The sequence below is a fragment of the Gouania willdenowi genome, chromosome 3 (assembly GCF_900634775.1).
Source record: "Gouania willdenowi chromosome 3, fGouWil2.1, whole genome shotgun sequence".
NCBI lineage: Eukaryota > Metazoa > Chordata > Actinopteri > Blenniiformes > Gobiesocidae > Gouania > Gouania willdenowi.
The window spans coordinates 45,518,738-45,539,958 of record NC_041046.1 but is presented as its reverse complement, the minus strand read 5'-3'; the positions used below and the strand labels follow the sequence as shown (position 1 = coordinate 45,539,958).

Below are 21,221 nucleotides of genomic sequence, written 5' to 3'. Positions count from 1 at the left end.
GTGGAAAGTCTCCACATTTCCTTAAATGGACTAAAAGCACATTTATAAAACTTTCCATTGATATGTCATAAATCACAGGTTTGAATGTAAATCAAAGGAAAAGAGGCTACAAAGGCTACGAGGAACTAAAGGTAAACTAACGCCACATTGAGAATGGTTGATCACACTCACCTTCCACTCACTACTATGAATTATGATGAATAAAACATCATGTGGATGAAAATGTCTCATTCTTTTTTATGTCAGTTATAACGTGATAATATGTCTTACATATAATAAGATATGGGTTTTAGATTATTTAAAGTTGTTCAAGGCATATTATTGCATTGGTAACTTACATCATCTCTGTTACTTGTCGGTCATGGTGAGTCATTATGTGGTCTCCTTTGGTAAAGGATGCATCAGTGTTTCCTAGGCTAAAGGAGGTTATAAGGAAGCATTGAGACTCCTTTCCTTAGCTTTTAGAGAATTGGAACACTCTTTATCATGGCCACCACTTAAACACTTATGGGTTATGGGTGTTAAAGAAAAGTGGATAGGAAAGGAGATAGGAGAGTGAATATTTGGACGCAGCCTAAAGGTCTCATAGGAGAGCTTTTCTTCTCTGCTTCATTGTCTACTACCAAACCGCAGAGTTGGAACTGTCGTCCCCTGCGGTCATTGATTAGTGTTCGGGTCACAATTGTTTTTATCGTCTTTCTGTAAACAAAAAAAGGTTTACATCGACATGTTTAACTTTTACTGTTTCTTTACAGCAACTAAAAGCAGCACAAGTTGTTATTTTTACTGAAAAAACTACTAAATGATGTAAAAATCTAAAATGACCTAAAAATCAGGCTGAATGTTTCACTCCAATAGAAAACAATGGGATGTTTACAGGCAGTGGGGCCGTGTGACATCATCAATCATGTGATTTCAAGATGGAGGAACACACGCTCTAAAACTATAAAATAGTCCAGTTTATAAAAGTGCATTTCAAAGGTTTTAGGCCAAACTTGTAAAAACAGAGGAGGATCCCTTGGTAAGGTTAAACTCAGCTTATTGATTCTGTTCAGTCATAAACAAGTGATTATGGTCATGAAATGTTTAGAGGCATCAGCCAGTTGTATCAAAATACTGAACACACACAATGCGTTAGAGTTAGAAAGATCAACAATAGAAATAATGGATGGAAGTGTTGTGTGTTTAGAGAAATGTCCTCTGCTTTGTGATGAAGAGGTAAAGTGTTTAAAAAGGCAGTCAGGGTCTAAAAAAAAAAAAAAAAAAAAAGAAAAAAAGTCTTCCTCTTTAAGATATCGCCTTTGCTTCCGGCAGGAACGCCTCCCAGAACTTTATTAGCTGGAATTTAAAGCAAAAACACAATTCAGAATGCATAGAGACAAACACTTCATAGTCCCTGATAGAAACTTTAGCATTAAAGTAGAACAAGAACAAAATACAGTATAACTACTATATGTATAATCTCTCTGCACTGATTATAATGAGAGAACATTTAGACCAAGGATGCAAACGTTGTATTTTTAGAGCAGTGTAGTTTCTTTATCACAATCTAAAGGAGTTTTAAACATTTTTGTTTCAGAAATCTTGACGTACCCGCTGCTGGGACTGTAGCATGGCCTCCAAATACTTAATGATCTGGCTCTTAAAGTCCTTGACTTTTTCTTTCTGGAATGACAAAAGTGTCATTAAATCACAAGGTTAAAAACGTAAAGACATTCTCAAATGTACTCAAGTAAACAACAAGGTCAGTCGATTCCAGTTGTTTTTGACTAGATTAGAGAGTGATTAAACACATCAATGTAACTAAGTAGAGGAGAATCTATTCAGCACTGACTTTTCTGTTTCTTATAGAAGAATCCACTTTTAAATACTTCTTTCTTTCTCCATTATGTTTATGTGGTGCCATTTAAAGTGATCCTCCACTGTTTTTACAAGTTTGGCCAAAAATCTTCCAAATGTCCTTATTAGTAGATCTATGTCTTTAAAAAAACACATTATTATGCACCATATTTATTTTATTAACTTTTAGAAATAAGACTACTTTATAGTTTTAGAGCCTGTGTTCGTCCATCTAGAAATCATGTGATTGATGATGTCACACGGCCCCACTGCCTGTAAACATCCCATTGTTTTCTATTGGAGTGAAACATTAATTATGTTTGCCAATGTAAACCTCTTTGTTTACCAACAGAGAATAAATACAGTTCTGTGACTGCAGGGGGCGACAGTTCAACTCTTTTCAGTTCACAACTGTTTTTATTCTCGTTGGTCACAACAGCATCTTAAACATTTCCTGGTTTTTTAGAGCAACCAAAAGCAGCACTTTGACCTAAAAAGTGACTAAATCATCTAAAAAGCTTGAATGCTTCAATCACATGATTTCAAGATGGAGGAACACTAAAGTCTAAAAAGTAGTCCCATTTTTAAAGGAAATTAAATGAATATGGTATGAATAATGTGTGTCGTTAGACATAGATCTACTAATAAGGACATTTGAAAGACTTTAGGACAAACAGTGGAGGATCCCTTTAAAAGAATATCATTTCTTTTTCTGTGTATAAAACTAAATAATGATTCATTTGGAATGAAAGTAGAACTTGTTGCACTAACACATGTTAAAGGACAGTTTATTGCTAGCGTACCTCAAACCGCAGCACCTCCTTTCGTACCATCATACCGATCCTGTCGAAATCTCTCTCGTACTGAGTGACCTTTGACTCCCACTGACACAGACATTAAGAACAAATGTTACTTATCTTTTTATAAGGAACAAGGTTAAATATCAAAAGATAAAACATGTAGTTTTAATTCAGAAATTACATTCATGTAAATCTAAAAAAAGTAATAAAAAAATCACTGTATCTAACAATATTTTTAAAGACAAAAACCCCCCAAAAATAGCGTCACTTGTAGTAACAACATAAATCATGTTTTTTCACATGTAGTTCTGCATTAACAAGAACAAATGGTTTTTAGTGCTTTTGGAAGCAGCTGGCTTATAGTAGAGGCTGACATCATAGGACAGGAGTTTGACCTTAAAATAACTGCAAAATTAAGGCGAGAAAATAAGTAATGTTCCCTAGTTTACACTTTCACATTAAAATGATATGTAAACTACTGTAAGATACTGACAATATCTAAGCAATAAGTGACAAATATCAGTTCCTGCAGGAGCTTCAGTTAAATATCTGTCGTTTTTATTCAATTCAGGAAAATCTTGTGAAATAATGTTGAATGTTTGAAAAATGTTTAAGTTCTTTCAACAATTTGAGATCATGGCTTCCATCATCAGAATCAGAATCAGAAATGTTTTTAATGGCCGTGTACAGTTTTAAGGACAGTACAAGGAATTTGTCTTGGTAGTTGGTGCACAAAACAAACAACAACAAAAAATAAAAAAACAAAGAACAACCCAGCAACAATAATAATAATAATAATAATAAATATAAAAGATGAGGGATAAATATAGGATAGATAGAGAATAAAGGATAAATATAAATATATATATATATATACAGGGCAGCAGATTATGTCATCATGGAGGTGGTGATCGGGTGGGGGGGGGTTCAGTGGGTGACTTGGGGTGTGTTCATGTGGATGGTGGCAGAGGGAAAGAATCTGTTTTTGTGTCTGGAGGTTCTGGTCCTGATGGACCTAAACCGCCTTCCAGAAGGGAGAGATTGAAACAGTTTATGACCGGGGTGGGAGGGGTCGGCCACAATCTTTCCTGCAAGCCTCCAAATCCTGGAGGGGTTCAGGTCCTGGAGGGAGGGCAGATTGCAGCCGATGACCTTCTCTGCAGAGTGGATGATACGCTGCAGTCTGGCCTTGTCCTTGGCCGTAGCTGCAGCGTACCAGATGGTGATGGAGGAGCAGAGGATGGACTGGATGATGGAGCTGTAGAAGTTCACCATCATCTTTGTTGGCAGACTGAACTTCTTCAGCTGCTACAGAAAGTACATCCTCTGCTGAGCTTTTTTGATAAGGGAGCTGATGTTCAGCTCCACTTGAGGTCCTGAGTGATGATGGTCCCCAGGAAGCAGAAGTACTCCACAGAGCTCACTGTAGAGTCTCCCAGGGTGAGGGGGGTGAGGGGGGCTGGGTTCTTCCTGAAGTCTGCTATCATCTCCACTGTCTTTAAAGCGTTGAGCTCCAGGTTGTTCTGGCTGCACCAGGACACCAGCCGGTCTGTCTCCCACCTGTAGTCAGACTCGTCTCCATCAGAGATGAGACGATGACGGTCGTGTCGTCTGCAAACTTCAGGAGTTTGACCGACTGGTGAGAGGAGGTGCAGCTGTTGGTGTACAGGGAGAAGATCAGAGGAGAAAGAACACAGCCCTGAGGAGATCCAGTGCTGATGGTCCGGGGAGCAGAGATGGTTTTTCCCAGCTTCACGTGCTGCTTCCTGTCAGACAGGAAGTCTGTGATCCACCTGCAGGTGGAGTCTGGCACGTTCAGCTGGGAAAGCTTGTCCTGAAGGAGAGCTGGGATTATTGTATTAAAAGCAGAGCTGAAGTCCACAAACAGGATCCTGGCGTAGGAGCCTGGGGAGTCCAGGTGCTGGAGGATGAAGTGGAGAGCCAGGTTTACAGCATCGTCTACAGACCTGTTGGATCTATAGGCAAACTGCAGGGGGTCCAGGTGGGGGTCGGTGATGTCCTTGATGTGGGAGAGCATGAGGCGTTCAAAGGACTTCATGACCACAGATGTCAGAGCGATGGGTCTGTAGTCATTAAGTCCTGTGATCCTCAGCTTTTTAGGGACAGGAACGATGGTGGAGGCCTTAAAACAGGCTGGTACGGTGCATGTCTCCAGTGAGGTGTTAAAAACGTGATAAGCACTGCTTAGTGTGGTGTAACAGTGATCCAGTGTCTTCTCCTCTCTGGTCGGACATTTAATTAATTGTCTATATTTGGGGAGCTGGTGTGAGAGGTCCCCTTTGTTAAAGTCACCAAGCACAATGATAAAAGAGTCCAGGTAGATCCGCTCCACGCACAGGATCTGGTCGGCGAGTGTGCGCTGTGCCTCACACACATCAGCTGACGGTGGGATGTACACGCCAACCAGGATGAATGAAGCGAACTCACGGGGAGAATAGAAGGGTTTGCTGTTGATAATAAAGGATTCCAGGTGAGGAGAGCAGTGCTGGAGGATCACTGTCACGTCGTTACACCAGTTGCTGTTCACATAAAAGCAGATTCCTCCACCTTTCCTCTTCCCGGTGAGCTCCGCGTCTCGGTCCGCTTTGTGAAGTTTGAAGCCGGCCAACTGCAGCGCAGAGTCCGGTACCGCTCCACACAGCCACGTTTCCGTGAAGCACAGAACAGAAGATGAGGAGAAGTCTCTGTTTCTACCCAACAGCAGCTGGAGTTCGTCCACTTTGTTACACAGTGAGCGCACGTTAGAGAGGAATATCCCCGGTAACGGTGTGCGTCGGCCGTGCTAGCGGAGGCGCACAAGCGCACCAGCTCTTTTTCCTCTCCTCCGGCGCTTCACTGCGTGAGCAAAGGTGAGCGAACCTTTGAGTAAAATGTCCAGTATATCCACAGAGGAAGCGATGAAAGTGGGAAATAAATCTTTGGGGTTGTTGCCCTGACGTTCAAGAGCTCTTCTCTGGAATAAGAGCAGCCAGTTGCGGATTTTACGACAAAAACAAGACAAAAAAGTGCGCACCAACACACCACAGCAGCCATCCGCAGCGCCATCTTGCATTCATCATGTGATTGTTAGCATGAGAAAACTGTGAATCCTGAAAATATTGTGGAGTTGAATAGAATGTGAGTATTTGGAGGGACTGAGAAATCTACAATTGAAATATTTTGTAACCAATATAATTATTTATTTTCATAATTCTAGTGATTCTGTTTTTTGTTCCTTCCACCAAGTCAAATTCCTTGTATTGCAAAAAATTATGTTTTTTCTGTTATTTTTCTCCTGCGGTCCAAACTGGACGCCTTAAAGCAGGGGTTCTCAACCTTGGGGTCACGAGACACTAGGAGGGGTCTCCAGATGCCTTCAAGATACTAAGAATATTTTCTGAACAATTTTAACCCATTTTTGCTTATTTTTACCCTTTTTCTACAACTCCACCAAACTCACCATATTTTAACATATTTTCATCACTTTTTCTTTCCATATTTTTGCTCCTTTTAATGTATTTTTGCTACATTTCTCCCATTTCTGACACTTCTACGTCACATTTTCATGACTTTTCTGCACATTTTTCTACTTTCCAGACATGTTCAGCACTTATAAACCCTTTCTACCACTTTTACACCTAATGTCACATATGTGGACACTTTATTGTCACTTTTAATCTCTTTTCACCAGATTTCATGATTATTTTTACCAATTTAACCACATTCACCACCATTTTTGGTAACTTAACTCATTTTATTTGTGATTTAAATAAGGATTTCCATCTTTAAGATGACTATAGACTATGGCTTATCACAGATTTGGCCACCAGGTCTTGAGTTTGACACATATTGTAGACCTTTTACTGACCTTGTCTATGTTCATGTGAGCTTTCAGGTCAAAGTCTTTGCTGTAAACTGACCTCAGTGATTTCCTCCTTGGCCTGTTGGAGCTTCTCAGGTTTGTTGGCCCACAGTAATTTGGCCTCTGCCTCTCTCTTCTTCTGCAGCGTGCTCTGAGCTTCCTGCCATCGCTGCCACGCCCGCATACGCTGGTCAAAACAGCCCTGATGATGCACAGTGGAGAATCAGCTCTACTAACATAGATGCACTGAAATAGCCTGAACTAATAGTTCATTCAGTTACACCTGAATCTGAACCAAAAGTATAACAAAGGAAGGGCCCTCGAAAATCTATTTCATTTTTTTTAAATTCCATTTTATTATGTGACAAATTTCATGTTTTTTTTTTACATACTTTTTTAAATTCCGTTTCAAAAATAATAATTGATCAATTTTTTCATAAAATATTGGTTTTCAACTCCTGTGAGGAAACAAAAGAAAGAAAAAAGGAACCTATAGTTTAGTCATTTAGAACCATGTGTAAGCTCCAATTCAAAGGTAGATATAAGTTGTATTGATGTGGATTATTCTTAATTATTCATAATCATATGTCATCTGAAGATGTATGAGAGCAGCATTAATGTTCTCCTAAGGGATCAATTTACTGAACCTGATCAGGCTTATTGATTAAGTTTAAAACAACTTAACTTAAATGAACCTAATTTAAATGATCCTGATGACATAATTCCAGATTGTAATCATTACGGGTGGGGGTGTGGTAGACATGACGGCGTTTCATTCACATTATGTCCATTTCCACGTTTAACAGTGGATTCCGTTTTTATTGGTCGATTCCGTCTGTGATTTTGTTAATTAATTAAATTACAGGGACCAACAGAGGTTCACAGTAACTAAGAGCTGATGTAAATGAACTTCTTTTGTAGGCTTTCAGTTTCATATAATCAGTCACATTCACTAATTAACACAGTCACACATCCAAAAACACCCCAAAGTGTTTGTCAACGTGTGATCGTAGAAAAAGCAGCTTCTAGGGTTTCTATCTTTGTCATCACACCAGAATAACATCTGACTTCAAGGGTTACACATCTTACCCGTACGGCTCCGAGCAGACGGACGTAGTCGGCCAGCAGCTCAGCAAAGATGAAGAAGTCGCTGGCCGCCTGCTCCTGGTGCAGCTGCTCCATCTTGTCCTCTACCTCAGCCAGCTGGGACAGAGCCCGTGACAGGGCCGTGTTATCCTCAGAGTTTCCCAGCATGGCCATACTTTTGGCAAACACGGCCGTATTCCCACACAGCTCTAGAGTTGGAAGAGAAAGATCCATCTTTCACTTTAGAAACAGCCGGAGTGATCCTAACTGTCTGCAGTGGTGACAGCTAGCTGGTTACCAAGGTACCAGCTACTGGGAATCCTTAATAAAAACATAAAACTAGGACCGGGAAAATTAGCGTGTTAATGATTTGTGTCAATTTTTTCATAACGCGTTATAAATTAATTGACGCATCAATTAATTTGACCACTAGGCACAGTACAGAGCAGAGGAAGTAAAGCACCATTGTCTCACAGAAGAAGACACTTCTGTTTCCTGTAGCTAATGTTGCATTAGCCTGAGCTAACAATGGAACACTCAAAACACATGCTTCTAAATGGACAGTTTAGCTTTAAATTATTGCCAGAAGGGGATGAAGACAAGACAAAAGTTATGCGTGTGTTTAGCATCCGGGTTCAGTGGTAGCGTCGTCAGACAGACCCAGTGGACAACGACAAACAACTCTGGAGGATAAGTTTGGTGAGATGTTAATGACTAGTTAACCAATGCTATTACTTGTTGGATATATTGTTGAAGATGTGGGATTGTGTCAGGTACTTTAAACTGTAACGGGGGACATCACGTATAAACTACCAGAAAAAAAAAACATTCTTTCCAAAATCCACACGTTGTACAGCAGATTTTTTGTTACACCTCACCCTGTTTACACCCTGTTAACATAGTAACGGTTGCTCGGACGTATGATTGGACAATGGCTGTGGGCGGGGTTTTGCGAAAGGTCAATTGGCTCCAGTGGTAGGATGCCTCACGAGGCTTCATCTCCCCATCACTACATACAGCTCACCCTTCCTGTGTGTGACGAGGGAGTCGACCACAGCGTGAAGCTTCCTCAGCTGCTGCTCCTCTGACTCCACCTCCTGGAACTTGTCATCAAACCACTGAGACACAAATAAAGACAATAAGCCTGGCTTCATATATTTAGTCTACAGCATCCATCTGCAGATTTTCTTATCATTTGTATTTGCCAGTGTTTCTCAAATGGAGGTACGTGTACTCCTAGGGGTACGGGATGGCACTACAGGGGATACATACAGACAGAAAGAAACAAATAAAGTGTCAGTGTCCATCCCACTCCAGGCGTGAGATGACCGGGAATGATAAAAACTGTAGAAATAAATCTATTCAGGAGCCACAAACCCAGTGTTTTTCAAACTTGGGGTCAGGACCCCATGTGGGGTCCCCTGAAATAAAAAAAAATGTAAATACATTTTTGAAATGTTTTATTTATTTAATTAATCAAAACACACAATCTTAAACAACTGTATTCATATAATTTCACTTTATATATAATAATATAAATCTAGTTCACCTAAAATTCAGTAAAAAAAATGAAAAAAAAAAATAAAAAATGATCAAAAACTAATTCTAGAAATAAATGTCTCAGAATTTCTTAGAATCACTGCATTAAATACTGTTTATTTCACTTATTTACAAAATGAGATTCTTTAAAATGTGTGTTATTCATTCCATCATTATGATCTATAGATGTTTTTATGGTTTTCTGAGTAAAATGTTGTAGTTGGACACAGGGGGGACTTGGATTCAGAAATAAGAGAAAGAGGGACTTGAACCTAAAAAGTTTGGAAACCACTGCTGTAGAGCATGTGTCAAACTCAAGGCTCGTGGGCCAAATCTGGCCTTTTAGAGCATCAAATGTGGCCTGCAGCAGAAAATAAAAATGACAGAAAAATCATGAATCATTGTGAAAATGACCAAATAATTCAGTCGTAAATATTTTAATCCCTCTAAATTTACAAATTCAAAGAAACTTCACAATAATTTCAGGGGCTCGCAATTTTTTTCATAGCTACACAACATGACTACAGTCATTTTTATCAAATTGTTGAAAGCACTCAATTTTTATGAAAACAGTCAAACAAAATTCCTTTAAATTAGAATTTTAAAGTGAAGATCCAGCAGGGACTGATATTTGATATTTATTGCTTTAAATATTGTCGATGCTTTACATATTTCACCTTTTTCTCATCATTTGCTAAATTTCTAAGATTCATATCTGGGTTTGTATTTGGCTGATCTTTATGAGTTATGTTGGGTTTGTCCCTCAATGACTCCGCCTACATATTTAACAGCCAAGGCCCGCCTTGTCTTTGATAAGCCAAGAGTTCTCCTCATGATCACTGGATAAGTGTAGACAAGTGCTGCTCGTCCCTAAGCTAACTGCTAAGCTAACTGCTAACTGCTGCTGCTCTCCTCCACGCACAGAAACAACCTTTACCTCAGGCTTAGCTTCACTTACTGACTTAGAAAAAACTATTTTTTTTTTTTTTTAGACATTTTCTACCATCTTCAGCGCTGACAGAAACTTATTTTGAACAAAAATCACCCTCGTTGCGTGGGGGCGTGGCTTGACTTTCCTCTCTCTTCCTCACATTCACGCTGTGTGTCTACTTTCAATTTTGTGTTTACAAAGACATTTCCAGTGATTTCAACTCAGAAAAAGACAGCTGTCCAAATATAATACAATTTTTAATGAGGTTCTGGATTTAATCAAATAAGTGCCGGTCAAAATCTGGGCGGTGCCAGATCCTGCTCTGATGTGAACAGTACAATGAAGATTTCTTTTAAATCCGACCCAGGCCTCTTTCATGTGTAAACGTATCTGATATTTTGCAATGCGACTGCTGTCTGAATGGGCTTTATATCCAACCATTACATCATCAAAATGCGATAATGTCATAATTGTGCATCCTACATGGAGCTGGGGTGGGACCCCGGTGGAGGATGTACTGGTAAGTAGAAAAGTAGACAGTAGAGAGAGTGATGTCTTCAAATTAATACATATTTATTATCTTATCCATATTATCAGTGCCACACACGCTGAGATGAGATGCCTCTATATTAACGTCCGTAAACAGTGCGTGTATGTGTACGCACGGAGGACCTCAGGACGTCTTCTGCACATGCAGGTCACTTATAATAATGGCTTAGATTTATAGAACGCTTTTTTCAAGAAGACTCAAAGCGCGTACAGAAACCAGTCATACCGGTGGTGGTGAGCTACAATGTAGCCACAACTGCCCTGGGGCATATTGACAGAGGCGTGGCTACATTTGGCACCTACTGCCCCCTCATACCCATTCATACCAGGCAATGAGGGTAAAGTGCCTTGCCCAAGGACACAATGACAATGACTTGGATAGAGCGGGATTCGAACCCCCAACCCTTCGTTATTGGACGACCCACTCTACTACTGAGCCATGGTCACATTCCGTTCATACTCCAAACTGATAAGACGCAATTAATGTATGAATATGAATGAGCACAAAAGATCAGATTTTTGAAAACTATCCATATTGAGCATTAAGACCTGCAGCGTTTATTAATCATTTGTTTAAAAACTGATTTTTCTTCTTACAAAGACGCCCAAATTTAAATGACCCTGAATGTAACAGGATGTATTTAATCTAAAAGTATGAACCCTAATCCTCCTACCTCTAGTGATTAAAAACAGGAAATCTGAAAAAGAAAAGACTTTAACCTTAAAGCTAGGGTAGGTAATTTTCTCCAGATACTTTTTAAGTTTTTGGTTAAAATTGTCTTCATGTCCTGACAGAAATTAAGATCTGATGTTCTCTAAAAAAAAACAAAGAAAATCCATCATGAGTAGCAGCTGTAAATCTGTAATAACTTCAACCAAAGGAAACACACAAACCGTGTTTTTTAACCAATCACGTCTCTCTGTCTCCCTGTTCGTTTTCCACCCCTCACATGCACGAGTTCACACTGAAAGCTCGTCACCGCTGACAGAGTTAAAACAGAGTTTTTGGTCACGTTTTTTAACATATATAATGATAAAGTTTATTGTTTACTTACTGCTGAATGACACATGAGACAACGTAGTTTCTAGACAATACAAGTGATGAGCTGAGCTCCTCTTCTGTAGCACAGCGCTCGTGCATGTGAATGAGATGGAGCACAGAGAGGAGGGGGGTGAAGGCGGAGCCGTCGGGGGAAGCTACATTCAAAATCATGCTAGTTTTTGAAAATGGCCTACCCTACTTTTAAGGTCAATATATTGTAATATCTACGAAAGTCTCCTTACAGTGTCCGACTCGTTCATTTTCAGGGTCATCTTGTTGACAGCATCCGATGCTTTGTTGATCATTTTGAGGAAACCAGCTCCACTCAGTGTCTGAGTGTTGACCGCTCTGGGAAGCTGTGAACACACACGTTTCCAACATAAACATCACTTACTGTAAGTTTATACAAACGCACAATGACAAAAGATCAATGATTAATAACTGGAAAGTCCGTTAACACTCACATCGTCTCTCTCCAGGAACTCACGCACGTCAGGGTCTTGTAGCAGCGACGGATGTGAAACGATTCTCTGAAGATATCTAAAAAAGAAAGACATGGATAAAGTGGTGAAATCCTGAAGATGAATTTTAATAAACAGCAGTTGAATGGTCACCTCTCTAAAGCTGCTCGTCTGCGCTCCACAAATTCCACTGAGGAAGGATCGTCTGTTCCTACTTTGACTTTGGTCATTCCTGATGATCCAACACACGAGAACAAGGTCACTTTAATCACAGAAATGAGACTTTATCTGATCTGAGGGCCACGTTATCAACATTCACCTCAGTATTTATAATAATGACCAACCTGAGCATTAATACAGGAGAGAACTCATTCAGTTTAAAAAATTAAAAATCATATCTCAGTTATTAATTGACCAATTTTTATGATTCAGTTATGTTGGATTAGTTCCTCAATTACTAACTTTGATCTGAATTAAGCATTTAATCACAATAATAAATAAATAAAAAATACAAGTGCCCATGTATTTGTATGAATGTGTGAAACCAAGTGCTCTTGTTTTTGTGTTATTGTAGTTATATTAGATATTTTTTCTGTCAATTGGTGTCTTTTTGTTGTTATTTTGGATATTTTGTATCTTTTTTACATTTTTTTATATTGTATGTTATTTTTGTATTTTTGTTGTCATTGTGTTTTTTTATGGTTTTAGTTTTTGGAGTCTTTTGTTTATATCTCCCATGGTTTTGAGTATTTTCTCATTTTCTGTGTTTATGGATTAAAATTATGATGTTTTTCTGATTTTGTATTTCAGGAGTCATTTATGTGGTTTTTATGTCATTTTCTACATTTCTTATTTTTCTGTATTTTTGTTGTTGCCTTGTGTGTTATTCAAATAAATTCTGGCATTTGTGTGATGCACACGCACGCACGCACGCACACACACACACAGAGACCCACCGACCACACTCTTCTCTGGGGGGAGGGGAATAATGCAGCCATGCAGCGACTGCTTCACTGACAGCTTCTCATAAAGACCCAGGAAGTCACTGAAGCGTCTTCTGACAGAGAAAGTTTTACATCTGAACATCGTTAGCGACGTCTGTGTGAGTGGGGGAGAGGGAGGGGGGTGGGGGAGGAAATAATCAGAGAGTAACAGTAGCAAAGCAGTGTAAACAGAACATTAATAAATCAGGTTTACTGACCCTTGTAGAGACTTTATAAGCCATGTAGGCGTTCATGCCATCACCTGAGAAAACAAACATCAAAGGTGACAATAGGGTTTAAATATGAAGATGTTTCATGATTTTTTAAGAAAAAAATAAAGACTGACCAACTTTCTCTGGGTTGGTCACAGAAACATCCACATCAAAACGATCCTTGGCTTCGTCGTCCTCCAACTGTGACCAATGAGGAGACAGCTCAAACATCCAATAATAACCATGCATCGCTACAGATGTTTAGGGGTTACCTGTTCTAATGAGGGGGGCTGCATGGACACAGCAGGTTGGGGAGTGACGGAGGAGGAGGTGGAGGTGGTGGTGAGCTCCACGTCGGCGTCTGAAGAAAGAAGAAGTTACTAATTAATCTCTTCTTGGATTAAAACGAGTATCAGAAGTTTTACCAGTGCCGAGTAGCGTCACGTGGTCGTTGTAGCGTGTAGAAGCAGGTCATGTGATGAGGGAGCTTTAGTTTACGTGTATTAATAATTCCTAAGCAGCTTTGTGCCTCCAATGTGTAAAATGTTCAAAGTACATAAATATACATGATTAAATGTTATATATATATATATATATATATATCCTCTGCACTCAGTTCATCAAAATGATCAGAACTCAAAAAAGTCAAACAGGTAAATTGTTCTAATCACTACTGGAGGGTTAAAAAATATCATGTTTAATTTTCTAAATTTAGAAATCTTTTGGATCAATGTTTGTTTATTTACTAAATATAATGAATAAAAACATTTCAAATCTTTGTATTTTTCCCATTTCTAAGACAATTTTAACACCTTTAACTAATGTTTGTGGTTTATATATATGTAGAACCTTTTAGCTTAGCTTGTAAGAGTTCTAAGGATATTATAAAATACTCCAATAAATTACATTAGAATGAGCAATATTACAAACGTAATTACTGGTGCACTCATACTATTGGAGTCCTCAGAGAGTTAATGTAAGGCAGTGTTTCCCAAACGTTGTTGCCCCATGTACCCCTTAGCTCATATTATATATGATTTATTTGTGTCTAATCCAACATAAACCTTTTTATTCACACATTTCTGATGTTTTCCTCATTTTAGAATTTGAATTTCACCCTTTAGTGTATTTTATAAAGTTGCACCACAAATGACCATTGATGGATGATGAAAAAAGTCTGTGTGCATGTAAAAAAATAAACTGACAAATGTTTCTGTGTACTTCCTGAGAGGTGTTCAAGAACCCCTAGGAGCACACGTACCCCAGTATGGGAACCACTGATGTAAGGGAAGTTTATGCCCACCTTGTTCTCTTTTCCTTTTATTTTTTTTCCAGTAAGTTGTGTCGAATGCATGAGTGTTGAATGAACACAGCCAATCAGAAGCTTTGTTACTTTCACTTTAGCTCCTCCTCTTGAACGATATTTCTCAAGCTACGCTTTGGGGACCGCAGTAAGTTTACTAACCCAAGGTTTAGGGTCTGTTAATTCACTCTACACAGAGAAAGATAGAACTCACAATGTTAAAAAGTCAAATGATCATTAAAAGGACGACTGACAACAACTATCTGATCACATGATCATGTGTTTACTAGTGTTAGTTAACACATCCTTCATTCCTAAACAGTTGGTCTTCCTCACCAGCAAACAGGTCGTTGTCTTCATCAGAGGGAACTCCGTCGGACCTGTTGGCCCCCCCGCAGCCCTCCCCCTCCCCCTCCCCCTCCGTGAAAAGGTCCTGAGGCTGTTCGTTGACTCGCTCTGGCTGAGAAAGTCCTCGACTCACAGACTCAGGGTTACTCTGCAGACAAAAGAAGAACTGCTCACACTCTCAGTCTGCTGACCTTTAGATAATGATGAGTCATGATACGGAAGGGTCATCTGACCCATACCAATGGAGCCTCGCTAAGACTCGGCAATTAAACCATTAAACAGAAGCAGAAAAACTAGCAATGTTACAAATGTTGGCATTTTAACTGGTGAAAGGAAAAAATACACTGATTTATATCAACTGATGCAAAATGATGGTCCATTGTTCTATGAATCTGTGATAAACACATTTATTTATTCATCTGAATAATATCCACTGTTATCCAGGAACGTTTATTATTATTATTATAGTCATCTTAAAGATGGAAATCCTGGTTTTAATCACTAATAAAATGGTTCAAAGTGATCAAAACTGGTGGAAAAGGTGGTGAAATGTGATTTTAAAAAACACAGAAATTGGTTAAAAGTTGTAAATTAGAGTGGATAAAAACAGAGAGAAAAAATAGTCGTATTAAAAAAAAAAAAAAAAAAAAGTTTAAAGAGTTACTATTGAAGCAATTAGTTTAAACTGGTGAATAATTGGCCTGATAAATGGTGAATGTGATTAAATTATCAAAAATAATCATGAAATCTGGTGAAAAGATGTTAAAAGTGACAATAATGGGTCAATATATGTGACATTAGGTGTAAAAGTGGTGGAAAGGGTTTATAAGTGCTGAACATGTCTGGAAAGTAGAAAAACAGCAAAAATGAATCAGATGAAAATAATGTAAAAGTGATGAAAATCGGTTAAAATATGGCAAGTTTGGTGTAGTTGTAAAAAAAAAAATAAACAAAATGGGCTCAAATTGTATATATATATATATATATATATATATATATATATATATATATATATATATATATATATACTTAGTTTCTTTAAGACCCCCCCCCCAGTGCTTGTGACCCCAAATGGGTCCTGATCCCAAGGTTGAGAACCCCTGGTTTAAATGACAAACAAAAGGTTGCGCACAAGAGACTCTAGAAATCTACATATGAATAAATAAAATAGAGTTACTTGTAAATAACAAAGCGTTTTCTTGCTTTAATCCAGAAAACTAGCAGCAGTCCGCAGATAACGGAAAACTAATAAAACTCAAACACTGGGGATCAGTTGAATGTATTTGGAGAGTTTAACTTGATCCGTTTTGTTAAGATAATTCTATGTAAGTAACACAGAACTCAAGGACAATCTTTATCCTGTGTTTGAATGATTATTTTTTACTTCTACAGTTGTGACTGATACATCTGCTCTGACTCCCACATCATAAAGGAATATATAAATGCTGCTTTTTAAATTAATCCCTGCTTTCAAAGCTTACGTTGTTGATAAATATGTCCTCTTCTTCGTCGCTGTCCCCGTTCGCCATAGCAGGCAGTCCCGGGTCTGGCTCGTCCGTACCGGGCAGAGCAGGAGGATTCCGGTCCGAACAGGCCGCCATATTCCGTGTTTTGAGGAGGCAGCGGGACCGGAAGTGGAGACGATGATGATGATGATGATGATGGGGAGCAGCGCCATCTGCTGGTCAGGATGCGTCATTACAACACAAAATATTTAGATTCTTAAACACTTTTTATAACTTTATTCTTTGATATGTTAAATATTTTAACGTTTTCAACTTTTACTAATTTTATATTTTACATATTCTTTTATCTTTATCCTATTTCTCATCTTTGTAATTATTTTTGTTAAATTACTTCTGTGTGCATTAGTCTCAAAAGCTTTTTCTTCTTAATTTTACCTTTCGTCACTCATTTTAGCAAAATTGTGTGAAGAACTTTGGACTACAATTGAGTTTGTAAGAACGGTGCTCTATGAATAAAGATTGATACGTGCCAGGCTTTTCCACAATGTCTTTGTATCAGTGTGATTTTTGTAGACTAAAAGATTTTGTCGACTGTATTTGTGACAAGAATATGTCTACGTGAACAAAAACTAAATCAAAATACATAATTTTGATCGACTAATGAAAAATAATGTATAATGTTCACATGGAAAAAAAACAATCAGAACTCATGTTTCTTTTTGGATGGTATTAAATAAAAATGACTTTGTAATTTGGACAAGCATTTACACCAGCATTATTTAATAGTAAATAAAACTTTTTTATTTTAAAAAAAAAAGCATGTCTAATGTTTTATATTTTAGTCACCTATACCTATTTGTAACAGATACAGTAGATTTATTCGTTTAGTTGAATAAAACTAGATCATAACTGAGTTATAACTGATAACTAAATCACAACTAAATTTCAAACAAAGCAGCATTCATTTTGACAATAATTTAAATTTTTTAGCTGCATTAAAAAAACAAATACTGTTAAAATTAATACTGCTTTGTATGAAGTTTCCAGATGTAGAGAGTACAAATTTAGGCTAGTGTGTCATTGTTGTGGAATGAATTTTAAATAATGAGTCAAACAAATGCTGTGTTTTAACAGTGAGGATCAAAAGCATTTCATAATGCTACAAATTAGCTTCTCAAAATGACTGCATCCTGCAATAATCCTTATCATATGTAGTGAAATGTGTCGATAATGTTATAATCTGCCTATAGTAATCTGATTAAGATAAGAAGAAAAAATGACAGACATCGTGTACTTTGTTAGTATTCATAATAGTTTGTATACACAATGTATAGGAGCACCAATAAAAAACATCTTTTTTTTTTCGAAAACTTTTTTTTCCCAAGATTTTTGTAAAAAACGACCAATGTTTTTCCCTCGACACAAAGCAAAGAAAGCTCTGTACATAAACAAGCAACGACAATTCCTCATTTGGAGCTGCTGAGTCAGCAACTCGGCTGCTCGGTTTGTATCATCTCTGGAAAAAATATTAACAAAAAAACATAAAAGACCAGCTGCCGGCTGCTTACCTAGGACACTACATTACACAAAAAACAGCTTTTGATATTTAAAACAACAAGATATGTAAGAAATGTACTTTCCAAAAATGGTGAAAAAGTGCAATACAGGTTCAACTGTTTACAACTCAATAGAATATTTCCTAAATAATGGCGTCCGGTCCCTTTTTTCTTTTTCTTTCTTATTTTCTTTTCCCACATTTGTATCCTTACTTAAAATCTCTTAGTTACATTAACATTCAGGGACAATGTATATTGATGATGAGAAGCATAAAAATCCACAAAAAGTAGAAAAATGTCCATGATGATTGCAAATGACACATTTCTTTGGGTAAGAAGTTGATGAAAAAAATTCCGATGGAGTATTTTTAGTTTTCCACGTGCGATCGTGTCGAGAATCAGCTTCTTCTTCTTTTTTCTTCTTATTTTGTCTTCATAAAAAAACTGTTGGAGTCTTTTTTTTTCAAAGGCCAACAACTCTGCATCGTGTGGATGAAAAAACCTCAAAAACACAGAAACGCACTCATACTCAACAGCACTGATGCTGAAACCAAATATTGGCTCACGTTTTGCCACTGAGCGTTTTGTATAAAAAGATAGCTCATTTAGTTGTTGATTGTTTCCTGTAGGAAAGTTGTTGTCAGTCGAGGGGGGAGGGATCAGTGCCCTGAGTCCAAGCTCCTCCCCCACCCCCGAACTGTGAGAAAATACTTGTCCAGTCCCGATGGGCGGATGCAGCAGAGTTGTCCCGAATGTCCAACAGATACGTTTGTATTGTAAGGCTTTTAAAAACGGAGCTCCCAGGACGGACAAACAAACAATAAACAAAGCGTTTTCTAAACAAAGCGTTTTCTAAAGTACAAAGGAGGAGAAAAACACTTCGTCTTACCAAACAGCTTCAGGACTCGCATGAATTCCCACTTTTCATCCCAAAAACAAGAATGAAAGAGACCATGGTTAATAATAACAATGAATGAGGCAGTTTAAAAAAAACAAACAACATATGTACATGTGTATACGGATATGTGTGGTAAAAAAACAATACAATAAGATAGAACATGATACAAAAAAAATGTCATGGCACAATATATGAGACAGGGATAAAAGGAAAGGACGATTAATAACTAATGCAGGTTTATAATATTCAAACATGGAGAAGAGACGTAAAAAAACCAAATAAACCAGAAGGTTTTTGGACTTTTTACTTTTGACACTGAATCTAACGCTGAGGTGCAAAAAAAAAAAAAAAAAAAACTAACAGAAAAACTAGCGCCACAAATCTTTGCTGAGGAATAAAATTCACAATCTTCCGGTTGCGAGTGACCAATGGGGGTTCATCATGGGTTCTTCATATAAAGATCAAAGCGTCTGACGAGCTCCATCCTGAGACTGAGAAAAAGGTAAGAAGTTCCTCAGTGTACGTCCTCTTTCAACATCTAGTCCACTCTAGTGTCTGTGTGTGTGTGTGTGTGTGTGTGTGTGTGTGTGTGTGTGTGTGTGTGTGAGGGTTCATGGCGCTGTCGTGATGGCGTTCAGGTCCTTCATCAGGCCCTCCAGGTGGGCCATCTCCTCGGTCAGCTCGTCGGGCTCATAGCTCTGAGGGAGAGGAATAGGGTTACTGCGGGGAGCGGGGGAGGGGCAGGGAGGGAGGGAGGCAAGCACCTGGAAGGAGGAAGAGAGAGAGGAAGAGGAAGAGGAAGAGGAAGAGGAAGAGGGTCAGTCAGGGATCTCTCACAGAGGACAGGGAGGGGTGGGGTATGGGGGGGATCAGAGAAACTACAGCAGAAAAACAGGAAGTGGAAGCAAAACACACGTAAACAGATAAATAAATAAACAAATAAAAGAAGCATCATGGGAAACATTCCAGGTTTGAGTTTGTTAAGGTGAGTTAAAAAAAGGAAAAAGAATCAAAAAGCAGCCAATAAAAGCCAGAGTGATGGTGAGAGTGAGGTTGGACAGAAACAAACAGAAAACGTGGTTAACAACCAACGTCACAGTCCAAGAAAACCTGACATGGATTTAAAGGAAGGGAAATATACTTTGAATTAAAAAAAGAATTACAGACACTTTGTTCTTTGGTTATTACACTTTAAAACCACATCAAAATAACAAATAAATAGGGTGGTTATACTAATGCTTCAATTCTTAGTAAAAATAAATAAACTAACCACATCCATCTATAAAAGTGTACAGTTTGTTTTACAGTATAAAAATAAAGCTTTGTAGTTTAACAAGGTCTGATGGTGCGTTCACTGACACCTAGTGACCAGGATTTCACGTACTATGCTTATGTTAGCATACTTTAATGGTTATTTCATTGAAAAACATGATAAAAAAAATATTGATTTGGAAATTCTTCGGATCAATACGATAATTGGGTGGTGAAATATGGCGATATATCGCAGAATGGACTTTTTCTTAGTGTGTGTGACTGAAAGCTTCTCTGGTTGGTCTGATGTGAATGATTCTGATGAGTTTAAATATGAACCATCAGTGAAACACTGCTAGCAGCTACCAGCAGGGGGCGTCACACTTACGCTGTCTACATCTTCCAGCATCTTACTGGTTTCGGGCACATCAGGGGCGTTGGGCACGATGACCACCACCGGTGATCGTGTCCTTCCTAATGTTCCGATGGAGGCCGTCTTTACCACGTGGGGATGAGTCGGAGGCCCTGAAGTAAACACGGGAGGGTCAGTGAAGGCAGCACGCTAGTGTGGTGGGGGGACACTTTCTTTAAGCGTGATTTTTGAAGCATTTGGAATTCTTTTTAATGTTGTTTTTGTGTGTTGTTTCTGTCTTTTTCTATTTGAGTTTTGATGTCATTTTGTCTTCATTTTGTGTTTAAAGCCATTTGTGTTTAGATTCATGCTGTTGTCTTTTTTCTCCTTTTGTGTATTTTTTGTGTCCGAGGTGTCTTTGGAGTCATTTTGTGTATTTTTCTGCCATTTCAGATTTTTTAAAAATATTTTTGTGTTTCTCAGTTGTTTTAAAATTTTGGAACAATTTTATTTTTGTATTATTGGAGTCCTTTTGTGTATTATTCTGTTGTTTTGTCTATTTGTGGTGTCCTATTGTGAGTCATTTTGTGGATTTATGTTTTAATTTTGTGTGTTTGTTGTTTTTTTTCAGTTATTGAAATCCATTTGTCCATTCTTCTACCATTTTTGGACTTTTGTTGGTTTTGTGTGTTTTTATGTGTATTTTTCTGACATTTCAGATTTTTGTTGTAGTTTTGTTTTTT

At 38.1% G+C, this 21,221-nt stretch overlaps 2 protein-coding genes across 6 annotated transcripts in view; both read right to left on the bottom strand.

The window, feature by feature from the left end:
• Positions 1–883: 883 nt before the first annotated feature.
• snx1b (sorting nexin 1b) lies at positions 884–16,595 on the bottom strand. Of its 5 annotated transcripts, none has more exons than XM_028442055.1 (15): positions 16,437–16,595; positions 14,944–15,103; positions 13,577–13,665; positions 13,439–13,505; positions 13,311–13,354; positions 13,066–13,207; positions 12,263–12,341; positions 12,113–12,188; positions 11,891–12,004; positions 8,612–8,705; positions 7,591–7,796; positions 6,560–6,703; positions 2,643–2,723; positions 1,594–1,665; positions 884–1,338 (listed from the first exon to the last, which is right to left on the bottom strand). In XM_028442055.1, the coding sequence occupies exons 1-15, from the start codon at positions 16,554–16,556 to the stop codon at positions 1,288–1,290; spliced, it is 1,539 nt and encodes a 512-aa protein (XP_028297856.1). In that variant the 5' UTR covers positions 16,557–16,595; the 3' UTR covers positions 884–1,287. The 5 variants fall into 5 exon arrangements, with proteins under 5 accessions (XP_028297856.1, XP_028297861.1, XP_028297857.1 ...); XM_028442060.1 differs by lacking the exon at positions 16,437–16,595 and adding an exon at positions 13,730–14,796 and having other exon boundaries at positions 1,280–1,338; positions 14,944–15,000; XM_028442056.1 differs by lacking the exon at positions 16,437–16,595 and adding an exon at positions 14,608–14,796 and having other exon boundaries at positions 1,280–1,338; positions 14,944–15,000.
• A 1,119-nt stretch (positions 16,596–17,714) lies between these two features.
• Positions 17,715–21,221, bottom strand: part of neo1a (neogenin 1a) — a 257,814-nt gene continuing 254,307 nt past the window's right edge. Inside the window, 2 exon segments of the mRNA XM_028473556.1 lie at positions 17,715–19,573; positions 20,515–20,651. Coding sequence (XP_028329357.1) covers positions 19,487–19,573; positions 20,515–20,651 — 224 coding nt within the window. The 3' untranslated portion in view covers positions 17,715–19,486.